The 17,980-nt window shown below is 39.8% G+C and overlaps 1 protein-coding gene across 1 annotated transcript in view; it reads left to right on the forward strand.

The window, feature by feature from the left end:
* ica1 (islet cell autoantigen 1) overlaps positions 1-17,980 on the forward strand; it is an 88,324-nt gene that overhangs the window by 49,101 nt on the left and 21,243 nt on the right. Inside the window, exons 9-12 of the mRNA XM_042332010.1 lie at positions 9,185-9,288; positions 15,532-15,581; positions 15,965-16,021; positions 16,138-16,197. Of these exons, the coding sequence (XP_042187944.1) occupies positions 9,185-9,288; positions 15,532-15,581; positions 15,965-16,021; positions 16,138-16,197 (271 nt within the window). The remainder of the gene's footprint in view (positions 1-9,184; positions 9,289-15,531; positions 15,582-15,964; positions 16,022-16,137; positions 16,198-17,980) is intronic.

Raw genomic sequence — 17,980 nt, forward strand, 5'->3', positions numbered from 1 at the left:
GGAGGTTCATCCTTCATCCATGTCTTAATTGCCTCCAGGCTCGACTTATTCAGGCACCCTACCCAGGTTAAGCACTCTGGGACGATACCCTAATACATTACAAAATTACATTTGTATAGCGCCTTTCACATCGGGAGGACGTCCCAAGGCGCAGCATTGCAGGTTGTTGTTGTTTTTGTTGTTGAGGTCCTGTCTGCCTTTTCAAGTGGACATTAAAGATCCCATGGTACTGTGTGAAAAGAGAAGGGAGTTTCTCCCAGTGGCCTCACCAAACTCATGGTTGTTTGTGGGGGACACTGCTTTGTACAACTACCCCTTAATAATAATAATCTTTGCATTTGATATGACGCATTTCACGTCTTCCAGATATCTCAAAGTGCTTCACAGAATCTGCTGTAAAGTGAATTGACTGTATATTTGTGGGTGAAACTAACACGTTTGGATTTATTGAACCAAAACAGTGTGTTATAATGGGGGTCTTCTGTATTTATCTTGTAATAATAATAATCATTCCAATTCATCTTGGAACTAAGTAAATATTTTTTATGATATTGTAATGGATAACAGTCTTATTTTTATTTGAGTAATTTAACTGTTATCCCTGTGATTCAGAAGCCAAACATGTTGTGGAATTTGCTGAGTTTGGATTTCATTTCTAAATGGCAGTTTTTTGAACTCCCAGTGCTGGCGCTCAAGGCAAAATGTTCATTGAAATGACTTTTGGAACACATGATATTAAATTGGTTGCCTAAGGCTGGAAGCATCATTTTGATGCTTGCTTTGTCGGGATAGTACTTATCTTTGTATTCCAGCTTTGAAAATCTATAAGGATGCAACATTATCCACATATCTGTAGCTTTTACTTTTGCCGTAACTGTTCCACCAATATTTACATTTTGTGCAATGTACATCAAAGGTAAATAATAATTCCATTATTGTTGTAGGTGAAAGTATATTAATGATGCATCTTTATTGCAAGATCCAAAATAAAACAGATTATAGAAAGGATCATAATGAGGAATAGAATTATTCATATGTGTTGCAGATGTGTGTCCTTTTTCATTTTTGTTAGCACGCATGTACAGAAAGTGTTGTCAGTGGTTCAGTAATGGTGTAATGTCGCACTAATGTGTGAACCAGTTGTTTAAGATACAACTGCTGAAGTAGTTGTAAAGATATATAATTTAGGCAGTTTATGTCATGTAAGTAGGAAGAGCAGTAGTGCCTTATTTTCAGTCGTATTGAATACTAAAAGCAGTTAACAGCTTTTTATTATTTTCAAGTTATCACATGTTGCTACACATAGATAATGAATGCCCTTTGTATGGCAGAATACATTTTCTGAAATGGAGAATCAAAGTGTATTTTGAGTTTGCACTACATTTATTTCAAAAATCTGCATTATAAAAGACACAGTCCAGGTTGAAGGGCGCTATATAAATGCAAGTTGTTGTTATTCTGCTTAATATTTTTATGCATTCTAGAAAGTTTTTACCAATACTTGATGACTGGAGGAAGCAAATGTTAATCAATCACAAGGGGTGAGACCTTAAACCTGGAAATTTTACACTAGTCAGCAAAACAACTGTAGCGAGAAAATGCATCAGAGAATTTTGTGGGATATTATCAACGTGGATTTAGAAGCGATAGTTGGAAGCAACGTGGATTTAGAAGCAACCCAGAGTCCTGTAACTTAGTGGTTAGAGCACTCGCCTTGCAAGCGAGAAGAACTGGGTTTGATTTGTGCACAAATCGCAGTCGTGTTTCGCCCACAAAATATACACTTTACAGTATATTCTGTGAAGCACTTTGAGACGTCTAGAAGACGTGATAGGGTGCTTTATCAAGTGCAAGGATTATCTTATTATGATAACCCCCAGCTTGGGTCCAAATCCCTGACTCCTGCACCTTAGGACATCTTGCCGACGTGAAAGGCACTATACAAATGTAATGTTGTTGTTATCTATCAGATGTATTGGAATATTTTTTTAACCAACAGCAAGATTACATTTGTATAGCGCCTTTCACATCAGGAGCACGTCCCAAGGCGCTGGATATTTTTAAAGATCATAGCCTGGCACTGTAGAAAAGTGCAGCTACCCTTTTTCCGTGGAATCCACTACAAACATCATCATCCACTACAAAGCTACTATACATATAGTTTCTGGCCTGCGAGCCTCCCGGCTGTTTACCTGACGTCGCTGTAGTCGGAGCAGCTCTGGACATTCATGCGCAGTGCGGCAAAAGCAGCAAATGGATTTCCCTCAGAGGCCCCGCTGTTGTGATTGTTTGTGTGTCTGTGAGTGTATATTGGGACGTCCTCCCGACGTGAAAGGCGCTCTATAAATGGAATCTTGTTGTTGTTGTTGTATATCTCTCTCTCTCACTTGTCTGTGAGTGTGTGTATCTGAGTGTGTGTCTATCTCTCTGGATCTGTGTGCGGTGCTGGGTCCTGAGAGCTCTTGTAGTCTCACTGGTGTGTCCCCCCCCCACAAAAGGCAATCCAATTTTTGGTAAAGAAGCAATTAATATTTTTTTTGCAATAATCTAATATGTGTTATTTTCTCATGTTCAGTTTTTATCGATAAAGTGAAAAAATGTAGGTTGGCAGTAAAATGTACCTCAATAGCACCAATCAACTCCCCCGCAATTTTCTGCAAAATTTGTCAAAAACTTCCCTACAATTTTCCCAAAAAATTTGAAATCTCCCTGGAATTTTTGGCAAATATTTCTGCACTTTTTCATTATCCCAGGTCATAGATAATGAAAGTAATGCTAATGGTTGGATTGAAAATTGGCTTAAAAATTCTGTAGGAAGAAGACAGTGATGATAACTAACAAAGGTCTGTTTTAGGCAGTAGCTAATAATTATACAATAATCTCTGCTAAGGTCCCTGCTTGTGACCTTGAGGGGAATTTTTTTTAATGTAAAATTTGTTAATGATACCTGCTTTGGATTAATTCTTTTAAAAAACTGAATATCTGGTTGAGAACTGTATTGGAAGATACAGGAATCGGTGTGGCTACTAATGAGCCTGTTCTGTATAGGATAAACATAATTTTATGTGCAGTTATGGGAGGGGAAGACCTGTCTGGCACAATGTCAGGTTTAAATCATAACAATGTGGGAATGGGAGAATAATCTAATCTTTTGTATGATTTTGGAGTTTAGGGATTCTCTATGTAGAGCTTTCCCCGAGAGAGTGGGTCAGGTTTGTTTTTTGAAGGAATTAATCCATTATAGCTTAGAGCATTAGCAAATGATGTCTTAATATTATTTATTATTAAATGTTGTATTACAAAAATGATTTCAAAGTCATTCTTGAGCAACGTGAGTAGCAGGGTTCTGCTGTACCTTTCATTGCTTAGCCTGAATTACAATTCCTCTCTCCTATTACTCTCTTTGTTCTGTCTAACCAATTCTGTCAGCCAAACTCAACCTTGTCACGCTGCTGTTGCTTCTCTTGTGTTTCCATTTCTCACTTGCTAATCTTTAGAACTGAAAATGTGGTATCACTGGCCAAAGAAGTCATTTCTGTGACTGCATCTGTATAGTGGAAACTTTGCTGCAAAATTACTGCAAAGTATATTTAATTTTATTTAAGTCAAATACCATAGATGCACAATCTCTAAAAAGATAGATAGTGAGTCAGTTGATGTAGCTCAGCCATCCTTCGCCTTATAAATGATGCTGCTGTCATTCGGGAGCTTATCAGTGACCAGCCCACCATGCACCCTCTATATATCAAACTCTTGGATGTCAAGCTATATCCAATCATTCTGTCAATGATTTAATTTGTTTTAAACCTGAAATTTAATTTCCAATGTATTTCAAATTATAATCCACAAATGAACAAATTTACTAGGTTTCACACAATGCTGAAAGGCACAGACGATGTGAATGCAAACAGATTATTAGGACTTAGACTGTGATTGCAGAACTGAGGGGACAGGTTTAAAATGAACCAGACTCAAACAAGACTAGAGATCAGAAAAAAAACATTTGGCTCTGAAGATATTTAAAAAAGGGATATCACACAGGAACGGACAATTCTAAGAGAATCCAAAGTAATTGGATAATGTGATAGATATGTCAAAAGAATCTTGTGGAAAGTTGGATGAGAGTGCTAGATTGACCATTAATCTATTCTTGCCTAAAACATTGTACTTTGATGCATACTGTCTAATAATATCTCTTTGCAGTTGCATAAAATGTAATGGAAAGCACAAATGAGAAGCCTGTTTGGACTTGCTCTTAAGGAAGGGGCTGTGTAATTCATTTATACATTTACCTTCAAGGTTCTGTCGTCGACTGGTTCAGGTCCTACCTTCCACACCGCCTCCACTTCGTCACGGCAAACAGCTTCTCCTCCAGCCCCCGCACTGTCTCATGCAGTGTTCCTCAGGGCTCTGTCCTCCTCTTCACCCTCTACATGCTCCCCCTCGGTGACATCATCCACAGACATGGGGTAAATTTCCACATTTATGCGGATGATACCCAACTCTACCTCTCTGCCTCCACCCTCAACTCCAGGACTATTGGCGTCCTGACCGATTGCCTGTCTGACATCAAGTCCTGGACGAGGGCCGACTTTCTCCAACTCAAAGTCAGCAAGACTGAAGCCCTCCTGATTGGCTCACACCAGCACCTCCACACCTCGGGTGTTGGCAGCATCAGCCTCCACGGCTCCACACTCAACCTCACTAAGCCAGTCAGGAACCTGGGTGTCTTGTTTGACCTTGAACTGTCCTTTCTCCCCCACACCTGCGCCATGACCGACACTGCCTACCACCACCTCCGCAACATTGCCAGACTCCGCCACTGCCTCACCCCTCAGGTTGCCGAAACCCTCACCCACGCATTCGGCACATCAAGGCTCGATTACGGGAACTCCCTCCTCATCGGCCTTCCCAACTCTTCCCTTCACAAGCTGCAGATCATCCAAAACTCTGCAGCTCATGTACTTTCACTCACCAGGCTCCGTGATCCCATCACTCCCACCCTCGCCCGACTCCACTGGCTCCCCATCCCTCAGAGGATGGAGTTCAAGATCCTCGTCCTCATCTTTAACACCTCCCCCCGGGAGTGGGAGCCTTTCCCCCTCCCACCTCTCTGACCTGCTGACTCCCTATCAACCTGCCCGCTCCCTCCTTTCAGGGGGCTCCGGCCTGCTCCGTGTCTCCCGCCCTACCATCAGTGGCCGGGCTTTCAGCCTCTCTCCCCCCACACTCTGCAATTCCATCCCACGGTCCCTTCGCCTCACTTCCTCCCTTGCCTCCTTCAAGCCGGTCTCAAGACTCTTTGATCGTGCCTTTGGTCGCTCTCCCACCTCTCTGCCTTCCCTCACCCCTACACCACCCCTCCCCCATGGGACATCCTCCTGACGTGAAAGCCACTCTATAAATGTAATTTTGTTGTTGTTGTTGTACAAAGGCTGCAATTTATCAATGTTAAGCAATTGACATTTGAGTTTCAGTTACAGTAGTGACGTGGCATCTGTTGTCATAGCATTAGTCCAACCTTAGCCAATGGCCAGATTAATTCAGTGCTGAGAATTGCTCCAATAACATTGAGTTTATCTTGCAGCAGGAATATCAAAATCAGACCCCTGCTTTGTAGTAACCTCATACCATTGTTTTTAGATCTAACGCAGCTTGATCTGGGATGGGTTAAGAAGTCTCTTATGATTCCAGAATGTTTGTAACTCTAGTAAATACTTTATGTTGCATTTAGCAAAAAGACTAGCTGTGTACAGTTTTCTCCTATTTACTTGAGAAGAATTCCAGGCAGCGGCAGCAACATGGAAATATTTGCTGCCATTTTGCAGCACAGTAGAGTCAGCACCAAGTACACACAGTTCACTGAGTCATGGCTTGTCACGTTTCTGGTAGCAGATGTACTTTTATTTCTGGGAGAAGAGTAGAAAGGTGCATTGCTGACCTGCTGAGATAGCTGATATGACAACTTGTTTCACATCTGGCTTCTGGTGCTGACTTTATTGTGCTGCAAAATGGCAGAATTGTGGATTGTCAGATTTCCACTGATGTCATTTCTTGTGAGTTTACCCACAGGAAGCATCATTGATGTTTCTCCTTAGGCATTGCATCCATGTGTACTATACACAGGAATTTTTACTGATATTGCTTCCCTTGCAAAGGGAACACACAGCAACACTTCCTGTGCATAAAACACAGTCGCTACACTTTCTTATGGATCCTGTAAAGTGCTTTGAGATATCCTTCAGGCGTGAAAGAGCCTGTATTAAATAAAAGGATTATTATTGTGACATTGGATACATGCTGACAATATGAAGATCTGGGTCTTGTCTTCAATTAAATTTGGGAGATTAGCAGAGTCTACTTGGAGCTGAACAGGCTCGATCGGCTCGCGCCAGCACCTCTGCACCTCAGGCTCTGGCAGCATCAACCTCCATGGTTGCACACTTCAACTCACCAACTCACCAGCCAGTTAGGAACCCAGGTGTCTTGTTCGACCCTCAACTGTCTTTTCTTCCCCACATCCAAGCCATGACCCGCTCTGCCTTCCCTCACCCCCGTAACATCGCCCAACTCCGCCACTACCTCACCCCTCAGGCCGCTGAAACTCTTGTTCATGTCTTCATCACATCCAGGCTCGACTATGCAAATGCCCTGCTTGTCGGCCTTCCCAACTCCTCCCTTCACAGGCTGCAGATAATCCAGAACTCTGCAGCCCGTGTCCTCTCCCGCACCAAACTCCATAACCCCTTCTCCCCCATTCTCGCCCGATTCCATTGGTTCCCTATCCTTCAGAGGATCCAGTTCAAAATCCTGGACCTCATCTGCAAAGCCCTCCATGGTCTCGCCCCACCCTACCTCTATGACCTCCTAACCCCCTCCAACCCGCCCGCTCCCTCCGCTCAGCCAGGTACGGCCTGCTCCACGTCCCCCGACCCACCCGCCCCATCATTGACGGGAGAGCCTTCAGCCACTCTGCCCCCAACCTCTGGACCTTCTTCCCCCAATCACTCCGCCTCGCCCCCTCCTTAGCCTCCTTCAAGTCCCGCCTCAAAACCCTCCTCTTCGACCATGCCATCGGTCACCCCCCTTCCCCTCCCCTCCCTTCTTCCTGCTGATCCCAGCTCGGGTCTGAAATGCTGTACACTGTCCAGCGCCTTGGGATGTCCTCCCGACGTGAAAGGCTCTATACAAATGTGACCTTGTTGTTGTTGTTGACAAAGGAATGTCAGAATAAAATTAAATCGCTGTGATGACCTTGGTAGTCCAGTTTCTGAGCCAGGTGAGTCCGCAGTACTTGAGGACACTGCTGATGATAGTCCAGCCAGCCTGACTGATCAGTCGGACTTGAAGGGCTCTGAGACGCAGTCTGGCATGAAGGGCGCTATATAAATGTGTTGTTGTTGTTGAGGGTCAGACCAGTCACTGGGGCAGGGATTCTTCCCAATCAGTTAAAATAAATAGGAGAATGGAATTATTGTGCTGTTACCAAATCATGGTAGTGATGCTTAAATTGTAAATGCAGATTGGGTTCCTGCGACAATAGGCTGACTGAATATGATTAAATTCTTTCTGTACAGATCTTGGCGAGTATAATTATTCTGTCAGGGTAACATTTTAAGTTATGTTAATTATACTAAATTTAAATATGCAAAGTCAATTAAAAATAGACATTCCTCTGTAATTCCAGAGTGTCAAATTTATCTCTTCTAATCTGGAATTTATCTCTTCAAAACTGGGATTATTTAGTGAAAACCTTAATTTTTGATCAGTTTAAAGGAGTTGTATATGATCATTGGTACAATTCATCAGATTTTTCTGAACTTTTTCTCAATTTATTGATTACCTCAATACCCTCCTCTTCGACCGTGCTTTCGATCTTCCTGCTTCCATCCCCACTCCCCCACTCCGACCCCCAGCTCGGGTCCATAACTCTGTCTGTCCAGCGCCTGGGGATGTCCTCCCAACGTGAAAGATGCTTTACAAATGTAATTTTGTTGTTGTTGTACCCAGAATTCAGAGTATATTTTTAAGTATTCCCCGCTTCCTCTGCTAAGCAGCCTACAGCTTGCTCCAAGTCCCCCATCCTGCCCAGCCCACCGTTGGCGGTCTGGCATCATCCTTTTTGCCCCCACCCTTTGGAACTCCATCCCACGGTCCCTTCACCTTGCCTCCTTCAAGACCCTCCTCTTCAACCGCACTTTCGATCACACACACACCTCCACCCACCCATACCCCCTTTGCCCTCCACCCCACCTGATCCCAATCTGCAGGTGTGTCCAAATCATTGAAGCCTCAGTGCCTTGGGACTTCCTCCAGATGTGAAATGCACTATACAAATGTAATTTGGTATTTGTTTTTGTTCTAGGTACTCAATGTTTAAGTATAGAATTCTTGAAGATCATAGTACTGTGCCTCGTGTGTCACCATATGTTAAGCTGTTTGACTTGAGTTTCACAAACCCGTTGCCCATTTACTATTCACCCAAAGGTTAAAAGATTCATGATTGATACAAAAGGGCCCTTCGTATTCATTTTTTAATAAAACATTTGACGCTGAGTAACAGTATACTAAAATAAATATAGTATTTTTAAACCGATTCTTGATCTGCAAATCTATCTTCAATGTTGTCATCACTTCCTGGTGGCTGGTTGCTTTACCCAGTTCCCTCTGTCGCATGTTCAAGATCACACACTACTCCAGGACCTCGCATTAGCCTTTTACTGGCAAAGTAATATTTATTACTGGTGAGGAATAATTGATTAGAGAAGGGAGCCCTGGCCAACAATCCTACCCAGAAACAACCCCTTGCGTTTATATGGTGCCCTTCACACAGGTAGCATCTCAGACTGCTTGAATTTATATTATAATTATAACATGATAATTTTATTATAAATACACATTTATGTTATAAAATTAATCCTTGCATTTGATATAGCATCTTTCATGTTAGGACATCTCGAAGCCCTTAACAGGATTTACTGTGAATTGTAATGACTATTTTGTAGGTTAATGCAACACTCACATTGCACACAGCAATGTCCCTTGGATATTTGTAGGATCTTGCTGGTGCAAATGGCTGCTGTTTGGCTACAAAAACACTCAAATAATTTGATCGTAATTGAAGTGCTGTGGGATGTTTTACCATAATAAGACATTGTAAAAATGCAATTTCATTCTTTTATAGACTTTGCAAGGACCTGCGAACAAACTGATAGATGAGCAAACATCACAGGAAGATAATGATGTTCAACGTGAGGTGTTGAAAGAGACATCTGATAAAGATGATGAGTGAGTATGAATACAATTAATGCCTATAGAAAAAAATGCAGACTTTGGGGGTAGTGTTATTCTGTATGTTTTCTTGAGAGCTTCTCTTATTGACCCTGCGCATGGATTCCACTTTCTTCCTAAGTTTGCTGTATTCTTGTGATAGTTTGCATGTATGATAGTGTGAAAGTTTGGGTGATAATTTTTATGTCCTTTTCTTTTACTTTTGCGGTAAACCATCCCTAACTAATAGGATAGGAAGCAGGCTGTTCCCATGTATACAATTCATTGAAAAATCAAAAGTTTGATTTTAATCCAATTGGATTTTGTTCTTTCTCGGGGTGACGACTATTAAACTTTGCAATACATTTTTTCTTAGAATACTTTACCACAAATGTAAAATGAATAAAATGTATAAATATGCAAATAAACCAATCTTTATAGCTGGAGACGAGCAAAACATAAAGATATACCTGTAGAAACTATGGGGATTATTTTAATCTTGTTCTTAGTCATCTTTGTTAATTTAATCTGAACTAATGATATAATCATTTGCCTAACTAGTGGTTCATTCATCATAATACTCTGTTACAGCTATTGTGAGTTGGGATTTTTTTTTCCCTTTCTAAATAGAAAACATTAGTTGGTAGAAATAAGATTTTTTTTTAGTAAAGTTTTAAAGGCGTTGAAATAAACAAAATAAAGTAGTTTTGCCCACAAAATATACAGTCAATTCACTTTACAGTATTCTTCTTATCACGTCTCGAAGATGCAAGGATCATTATTATAAAATAAAGTTTCAGCTTGATTCCTGATATGTTTACATCAATGATGAGGCATTGGCAAATTCATAAAGGTTGTTGCTTTACTTCCATCATCGTGAACACATCTTCCTCGTAAACTTAAAATTGGCTTTTTAAAATAAAGTGAATTTCATTTCTCTTTATTCGAATAACTCTTTTTGGGGGGTTTCTCATTTGCTTTCTGCAGTATTTTCTTTAAAACTTATTTTTTAAAATATAATTTCCCTTTCTTCCTCTCCTCGGTTTATCATTTTTTACACGCATTGCTCTTAAACACGCTGGTGTGCAGCCGGTGGACATGTCCACAGACATAATCATCAGTGCACTATAATCAATCTGCCAGAAAGAATACTTGAGAGATTGGGAAGGAATTGTGGCCTAAACAGCTTTTTGCTCCCCCTTCCTTCTCATCACCAGACTCAACTCATAAGGGGAGACTGAATGAAAATGTCAGTCAAGATTGGAATTTTCCCTGAATGATCAATACTGTAGTGATGAAACTACTGGGTCATCCTTTCCGGATTTTGGCTGCTCAAAGCCGATTACATTTAATCTAAATCAAATATTTCTAAAGCGTCCTGGAGCTACAGCTCCCATTCCTTTGGGAAGCTGTGACTCGGAGCAGATTCTGCATTTCCTGTCTTTGGAGCTAGTGGTGTGTGACAGTTCCTCACAGGCATCAATACGTTCTCTGTGAAGCCTCTTCTCAGCTTGCTTGAAATGAGGGTTATAAATGAGGGTGTTTTGTTGGCATGCTATAAACATTGACAGGATCTAGTTCATAATATAACTGCAACTCTTGGTATAAATGTCCTAATTGATTTATTATTCAATGAGCAAGGTGAGCTTTCAGTGAATACATTTGTAGTACAATGTTCTGTGCAATATTTACACTGTCTTGTTTCTTAAACACAATCTTGTGGTGCTTCACATCCCAGTGGCATTTGTTATAATTTGTAATTTGCTGCAGTATAATCTGTCTATATAGCAACCTTGCAAATGATCTCCCTGACCTTGCTGCAGTATATGCCTCAATTAATTGAAGCAGTTGTATTCTTGGACTCCAAAATATAGTCACAAATTCTTTATTGCACAATTTAGACTACTAATGGTAGTATGAAAGCTATAGTTTCTTGGATGTCAGCAGAATGTCCTCCAGTTATCCCTATTGATTCACTGAGAAATTACATGGAAGAGTGTCTACTGTGTAATTTCCTTTTTATCATAGTTGTTAAATTAGTTTCAGGATAATTTTTCTTTTCTGGATAATTTCTAAGCAAAGTGACTAAAGAGCAACCACTTAGTTACAGCTTAACTTGATCAAACAACGTTCTTGTGGTGGCCATTTCTCTCTACCGGAGAGGTTGACTTTTTCAAGAAGGACACTATTTTCAATGCCAAAGTTGGAAGTGAGTCACAAACTTGTGACTTGACACACATCAGTCGTGCTAAAAGGCAATTTTTTGGCCTTGCAATTACTGCTTAATATCTGTACTACTGCAGATATTTCATAAATGCCCACAACTTGGTTAAGAATTCAATCATCTTTCATTGGAGTCCTTAGCTCAACGATTAGAGCACTCGCCTCACAAGTGAGATACCCAGGTTTGATTCCCAGCAGGGTGAAATTTTGGACAAGTTTCCTTACTCCACACGCCTCTGTTTACCTAGCAGTCAGTAGGAACCCAGCTGTTAGTCGATTGGCAGATTGTTTTTCCTGGGGTAATAATTCCTTCAAAAAAAATAAATTGGTCACTCAATCCACGGCTGTTAGTGGTACACTGCTGTGTGGCTTTCGACCCAGTATATACAGTCAATTCACTTTTCAGTATATTCAATATCCATTGAAGCGCTTTCAGACGTCTCAAAGACGTGATAAGGCGCTATATCAAAGGCAAGTATTATTATTGATTGATTTGGACATTTGTATAATCATTCTACTGGAAGTAAACTCTTCTACATTTTGAAAACGTGTTTATTTCTCTAATGCAGTTTTGAAGGTTATTGACTTGCTGGTTGAAGTAGCTACAACAACAATAAATTACATTGTATAGCGCCTTTCACATTGGGAGGACATCCTAAAGTGCTGGACAGACAAGGATATGCACTGTTGACTGTCCGGCGCTTTGGGATGTCCTGGCTGGAGAAATACAGAGCACCCCAACGCTCTTATGAATCTAATGCTCTATGGAATTATGTAAGCAGGGTGCCTGTTTCCTGTAACAGAGTACTCATCCATTTCAAATGTAGGGAAATTCTGAGAGTGTGTGTGTGTGTCCCTCTGAGAGTGTGTGTGTGTGTCCCTCTGAGAGTGTGTGTGTGTGTCTCTGAGAGTGTGTGGGTGTGTGTCCCTCTGAGAGTGTGTGTGTGTGTGTCTCTGAGAGTGTGTGGGTGTGTGTCCCTCTGAGAGTGTGTGTGTCTCTCTGTGTGTCTGTGTCTCTCTGTGTATCTGTGAGTATGTGTCTCTCTATGCCTCTGAGTGTGTCTCTCTGTGTGAGTGGGTGTGTGTCTCTTTCTGTGTCTGTGTGTGATGGAAGGCCCCAAGAGGCAGGAGGTAGTGACCTCCTGGAGCCTCGCAGTCACATTGGTGTTTCTCTGCTTTCTCTCCCCCCACCGCACCAGTCCACACAGTTTTTGTTAAAGAAAGCATCAGTAATCTCGATTTCAAGTTTCTTTAAAATATGTACCCATGGTGCAGGTCATGCCATTTGTTGTGCTCCAGCAAATTCCATTGTAATAACTAATATTAATAATGCATAACAATTATTTTGCTTCATCAAAGGAACATGCCATGTAAACAGTGCTAGTCATCGGAAAGTTTAGAGTGTACATAGTTGTCCATGTGACATCTACTCTTCATCTTTTAATTATTCAGTTAGTCAATGTTTTTATGGACTAGTTTGTTTTATGTTCTTAACTGAGCATCATTTTGTTATATTAGCTTGTGCACATCATCATCATTGTGGAGTCCTGTAGCTCAGTGGTTAGAGCACTCGCTTTGAAAGTGAGAGACCTGAGTTCAATTCCAGGCAGGTCAGGACGAAACCTTGGGCAAGTTTCCTTACTCCACACAGAGCCTAATAATAATCCCTCCAAAAACAAAAACAATAATAAATTGGTCATTTTCAATCTACGACTGTTTGTGGGACATTGCTGTGCGCAATTGGCTGCCGCGTTCGCCCACAAATATACAGTCAATTCACTTTACAGTCTATTCTGTGAAGCGCTTTGGGACGTCCTCCCGACGTGAAAAGCGCTATATCAAATGCAAGGATTATTATTATCAAAACAATTAAACCTAGACTGAAAAAATCCATCAAAAAGCTCTAAAGCACTTGATTCATGTAATCATCATATCCTCAAGAAAGCTTGATTAATTGTGAAGCAAAAATAATTAATACTTGTTTCTCTGAGTATTTTGAAAATGTGTGACATAAAATGAATACAAAAGAGCATTTCATAATTTGTGATGCCACACATTCTTTAGTGTACAGCATAATATAATTTCCAATAGAAAACCTTCCATGTTGCAACACATTCAGCTCATTGTACTAGCACAAGACGTACTCTGTGATTCCAAAGTTATCAATTCACGGACTAAATTCTTTATATAAATTTAGATCTTATTACTGAAGTTCATATCCACTGACTGATTTTCTCTCTTTAGTCCTCACTTGTGAAGTTGGTGATGTAATGGGATAAGCTTAGCAAACATGTATTGGTACCTTTCCCCCAAATAGTAATTATTTGGGTCAACATGAACACCTGAGTATTTGGACAAAAGAAAAATCTAAACTTTCACCTGGAGATAGCTTCTGGACCTTTGCAGCATTTTTGCAGATAGGTTTGCCTTAATTTCACCCATAGATCCCAACAAAGTCACTCTCTTGTAATAAGCGGCAGAAAATTCTGGAGACTAGTTAAAACCTGGGATATAAGAACCAAAAGTTTCATTTTTGCTAAGTTAGCTGATCTCAAAAAGGGGAAACAGTTGGTGCACTACAATTAACCTCAACAGTCCTTGAGCTATGAAGGAGAAAATCAGATTTCAGTACCTCATTCCTACACAGAATCCACTTTGTGGTCCAATTTAGGTTAGTCCAAAGGAATATATTTTCAATTTTGTAAATTAATGTTAACAATGTTAAACGTGTGCCACTGCGTATATTATTGGCACCACACTTGTGATAACTATGAAAAACATGACTTTTTCCCGCATTTATTTTTAAAAATTGTCAATCATTGAGAGCAGTTGTGAATTGTATGTTTTTATTTAACAGTTCAGTCTACCACTGCACAATCTTGTTGTTGTGCTTCAAACTCCACATCCACCTGCGAACACCCATACCCTCACCCACTCTGCTACTGAAATCCTCATTCATGCCTCTTTCACCTCAGAGATGGACTAATGCTCTCCTTGCTAGCCTCCCACAATCTTCATCTCATCCAAACATCTCCGGCCCTTATTTCATCTTACACCCATTGCTCACTCCCATCGTTGCAAGGCTCCATCGGGTCCTAGTATCTCCGGGGAACAACTTTGTTCAATCCTTGTTCTGATTATCAAAACCCTTTCCAATCTCATCCCTCGTGACCTGTGTGATCGCTGTGTGTGTGTGTGTGTGTGTGTGTGTGTGTGTGTGCAAGTGCGCAGTGTGATGAGATTCTTCTATGGGTTATTTGAACTAATTTATCCCAAATGTTCTTTTTGGTGAGGAAGTCTTAGTTTTAAATCTGTCTTCTTCGCTAATTTTGTATTACTCTTTGTGTCCTGATGTAGGATTGGGAATTCTGATTCAATCTAGGCTGACACTCCAATGCTATGCTATGGGTACACATTATAGGTGAATGTTAAAGTGCACTATTCAAAAAGAGAGAGGAGTTTCTCCCAGTGTCCTGGACAACAATCCCTCAAATTGATCACTCACTTCAATGTAAATTGACTGCCTTGTTTGCCTAGAAATGCATGATCACCATACTTCATAGTAAAAATCCTGTGAAATACTTTGAGATGTTTTGATTAAATGATAAGGCGCTGTATTAAATCAAAGGATTGTTATAATTTCACCTAATATGTTTTAAAATCTGTTGGTATTAACATTAAGGATTGGGTAAATTTACAATATGCTTATATGTTATAGTTTTGAAATCTCAACTTTAGCACATTATATTGTATACCATAACTTCCAGTGAATAATGACTAAACTGAATGGAGCACAATTTTTAAATTTAATATTAAGATATGGTGTTTAGTGCTTTTTTTAAAAAAATACTTATTTTAAGTCTGAAAATGGATAAATGTCTATAGAAGTGTTAAAATACAATTGCTTGGTTGGCTTTTTGTAGTGTTTTTTGTAAAATATGTGGGGTTTATTCATGCTTTCCCACGAAAGTCTAATAATTCTATATTTGTCTGAACTAAAGTCTCAAACCACTTTTATAATATTTGTTTCATCCATAGGCTTATTTCATTAGAAGAAGACTATGAGAATAAAGAACCAAATCGATCAGGTATAGTTTCATAACTTCAAAAAACACAACTTAAAAATTAAATTTTTAAAACATTGCTGATTCATCCCCTCCCTCCTCACTATGAAACAAAACACATTAAAAACATTTTATTGCTTCTACTGTGGATGAAAGTTTCTCAGATAATCATTTACCATCTCTCTGTGTTCTGGGGTTAATTCCCCTCAACAGCCATATCAGGTTTAGATTACATGGGTTCCCCCCCCCCCACTCCGCCCCCCTTCTAGATCTTGTTCCATTTCTAAAAAAAAATTTAAATAATCGCTGCGCTCACCAAACATTGATAAGAGAGATAACAGCAATTACTTGTTTGGAATCAAAACTTTGCACTTGGATGGTTTCATATACTTCTCTACTCCATGTAGCTGGAAAAGATGCTTTGTCATCTTTGGAGGTGTCCTCAGGCAATCAACATAAAGCAGGTAATGCCATTGTCAATGCATTTATCATAAGGTTTCAAACACATTCATTTTCTTTTCGTTGCAAGTGAGCACTTCAAATGAAGAGCTAACCACATTTTAAACCTTTACCCCGTTAGAGCCACTAGATGATTTGTTAAATTTGAAACAGGAGGAAAAAGCAACATTTTCTCAGAGTGGTAAGTGTAAAGACACTGCAATACATCACTGATCATATATCTTGCCATTCAATTATCTAATTATTGATCAAATAAAAACAATCCAATGGAGATTTGGTTGTCAGTTGACTATATTTAATGGTGTCAGTATGTAGTGCAATCCCATTATAATGTGCTTCTTTATGCTGCAAATTTTAAAAAGCAGATGCCGTGTGTACCACATTCACTGCACCTGATCTACTTGCTTGCCATGTACCAGATGGTTTTCACACTAAACGGGCCGATTTCTAAGTCAATAGATTGCCACCAATGTCATCTCCAACATAGGAGAAATGTAATCTACTTCATATTGGGACAAAAAATCCAGGAAGAAATTATTATTTGAGCGGAAGGAAAATAATATGTATAGAAAATGAAATGGACCTGGGGGTCCTGATTGACAATAAATTGAAGCTCTCCCAACAATGCTCTGTGGCAGTAACTAAAAGCAAATCAGCTGTTGGGATGTATCAAAAGATCAAAAGCAAGTCAAAGTAGTGAGGTAATCACTATCGCAACTGTATAAATCATTGGTAAGATCGTACTTAGAGTACTGTGTGCAGTTCTGGTCGCCGCAGTACAAAGAGGAAATGGAACAAATCAAGAGGATACAGAGGTGGGCAAGCAGAATGATTGAGGGAATGGAAGGACTGGACTATGAGGAGTGACTAAGTAAATTGGGCATGTTCACGCTGGAAAAGAAAAGATTGAGAAGCGACATGATTGCTGTCTAAGATTCTAAAGGGGGTAGACAATATAAATCATAACAGGCTGTTTCAGGCTTGTCCAGAATAATAAAACCAGAGGACACGGCCTGCGATTGAAGGGGGGTAAATTAAGAACAAATCTATGGAAACACTATTTCAGTGAGCAAATAGTGAGCCTGTGGAACAGGCTCCCTAGGGAGATGGTTGAAGCAGGAAGTGTTGATTCATTCAAACACAGATTAGATAGTTTTCGTTTAGGAAATAACATTATGGGATATAGTACATAGGTAATTCGGGATATATGTGCATGTGAACACGAGGAAGGTGGAAGGCGATCTAGATGGACCTTTTTCGTTTTTTCGTCTAGCATTTCTTATGTTCTTATGTAGCCAGAGATTTGATGCTCTGGGTGTCAGCCAGTTTAGCTTTTCATATTTAACAAAAAGACTTACAGTCATTAAGTCATCACCAATGTCACTTTCTGCTTTAAGCGCAGGAACTGACGTTGGCAAGATGACCTGTAAGTTGAACGTTTTTTATATAGTGTGGAAGTTGAAAAGGTACCCACACCTTTCAAAATCGACCATGGAAGTTAAATAAAATATATGTAAAAGCATCTAGGTTAGAATTGGGTAGAATATAGGTTTTAAAGCAAATATGTAAAATTAATAATAGAAAATAGATTTAAAAAGGGGAAAATAAATTTAAATAAAAGGAAAACAGATTCAATTAATATAGGCAACAATTTAAAAATGTTTTGATTCTGTACTGATTTTAGTGGATTAAGGTCAATATAATAATACAATTACCCTGGGGTATGAATAATTGGTACGTTCTACAGCATAACAGTGAGTAAGCTGAGGTGCAGAAGCAACTGTCACCCAAAGATGGGGATCTTGGTAAATCTGCTGTCAGTCTATAGTCACAAATGTATATTCATCTTCTAAATGTCTTGACATATATTGCAAATTCATCTTATTTCCTAAATTATTTTCCAGTACCAGTATTAATTTTCAGCAATTCATTTTCAAAGTGCCTTTTTATGATAGTTATTCTGA

This window comes from Callorhinchus milii, unplaced genomic scaffold (assembly GCF_018977255.1).
Source record: "Callorhinchus milii isolate IMCB2004 unplaced genomic scaffold, IMCB_Cmil_1.0 Scaffold2, whole genome shotgun sequence".
NCBI classification, from domain to species: domain Eukaryota; kingdom Metazoa; phylum Chordata; class Chondrichthyes; order Chimaeriformes; family Callorhinchidae; genus Callorhinchus; species Callorhinchus milii.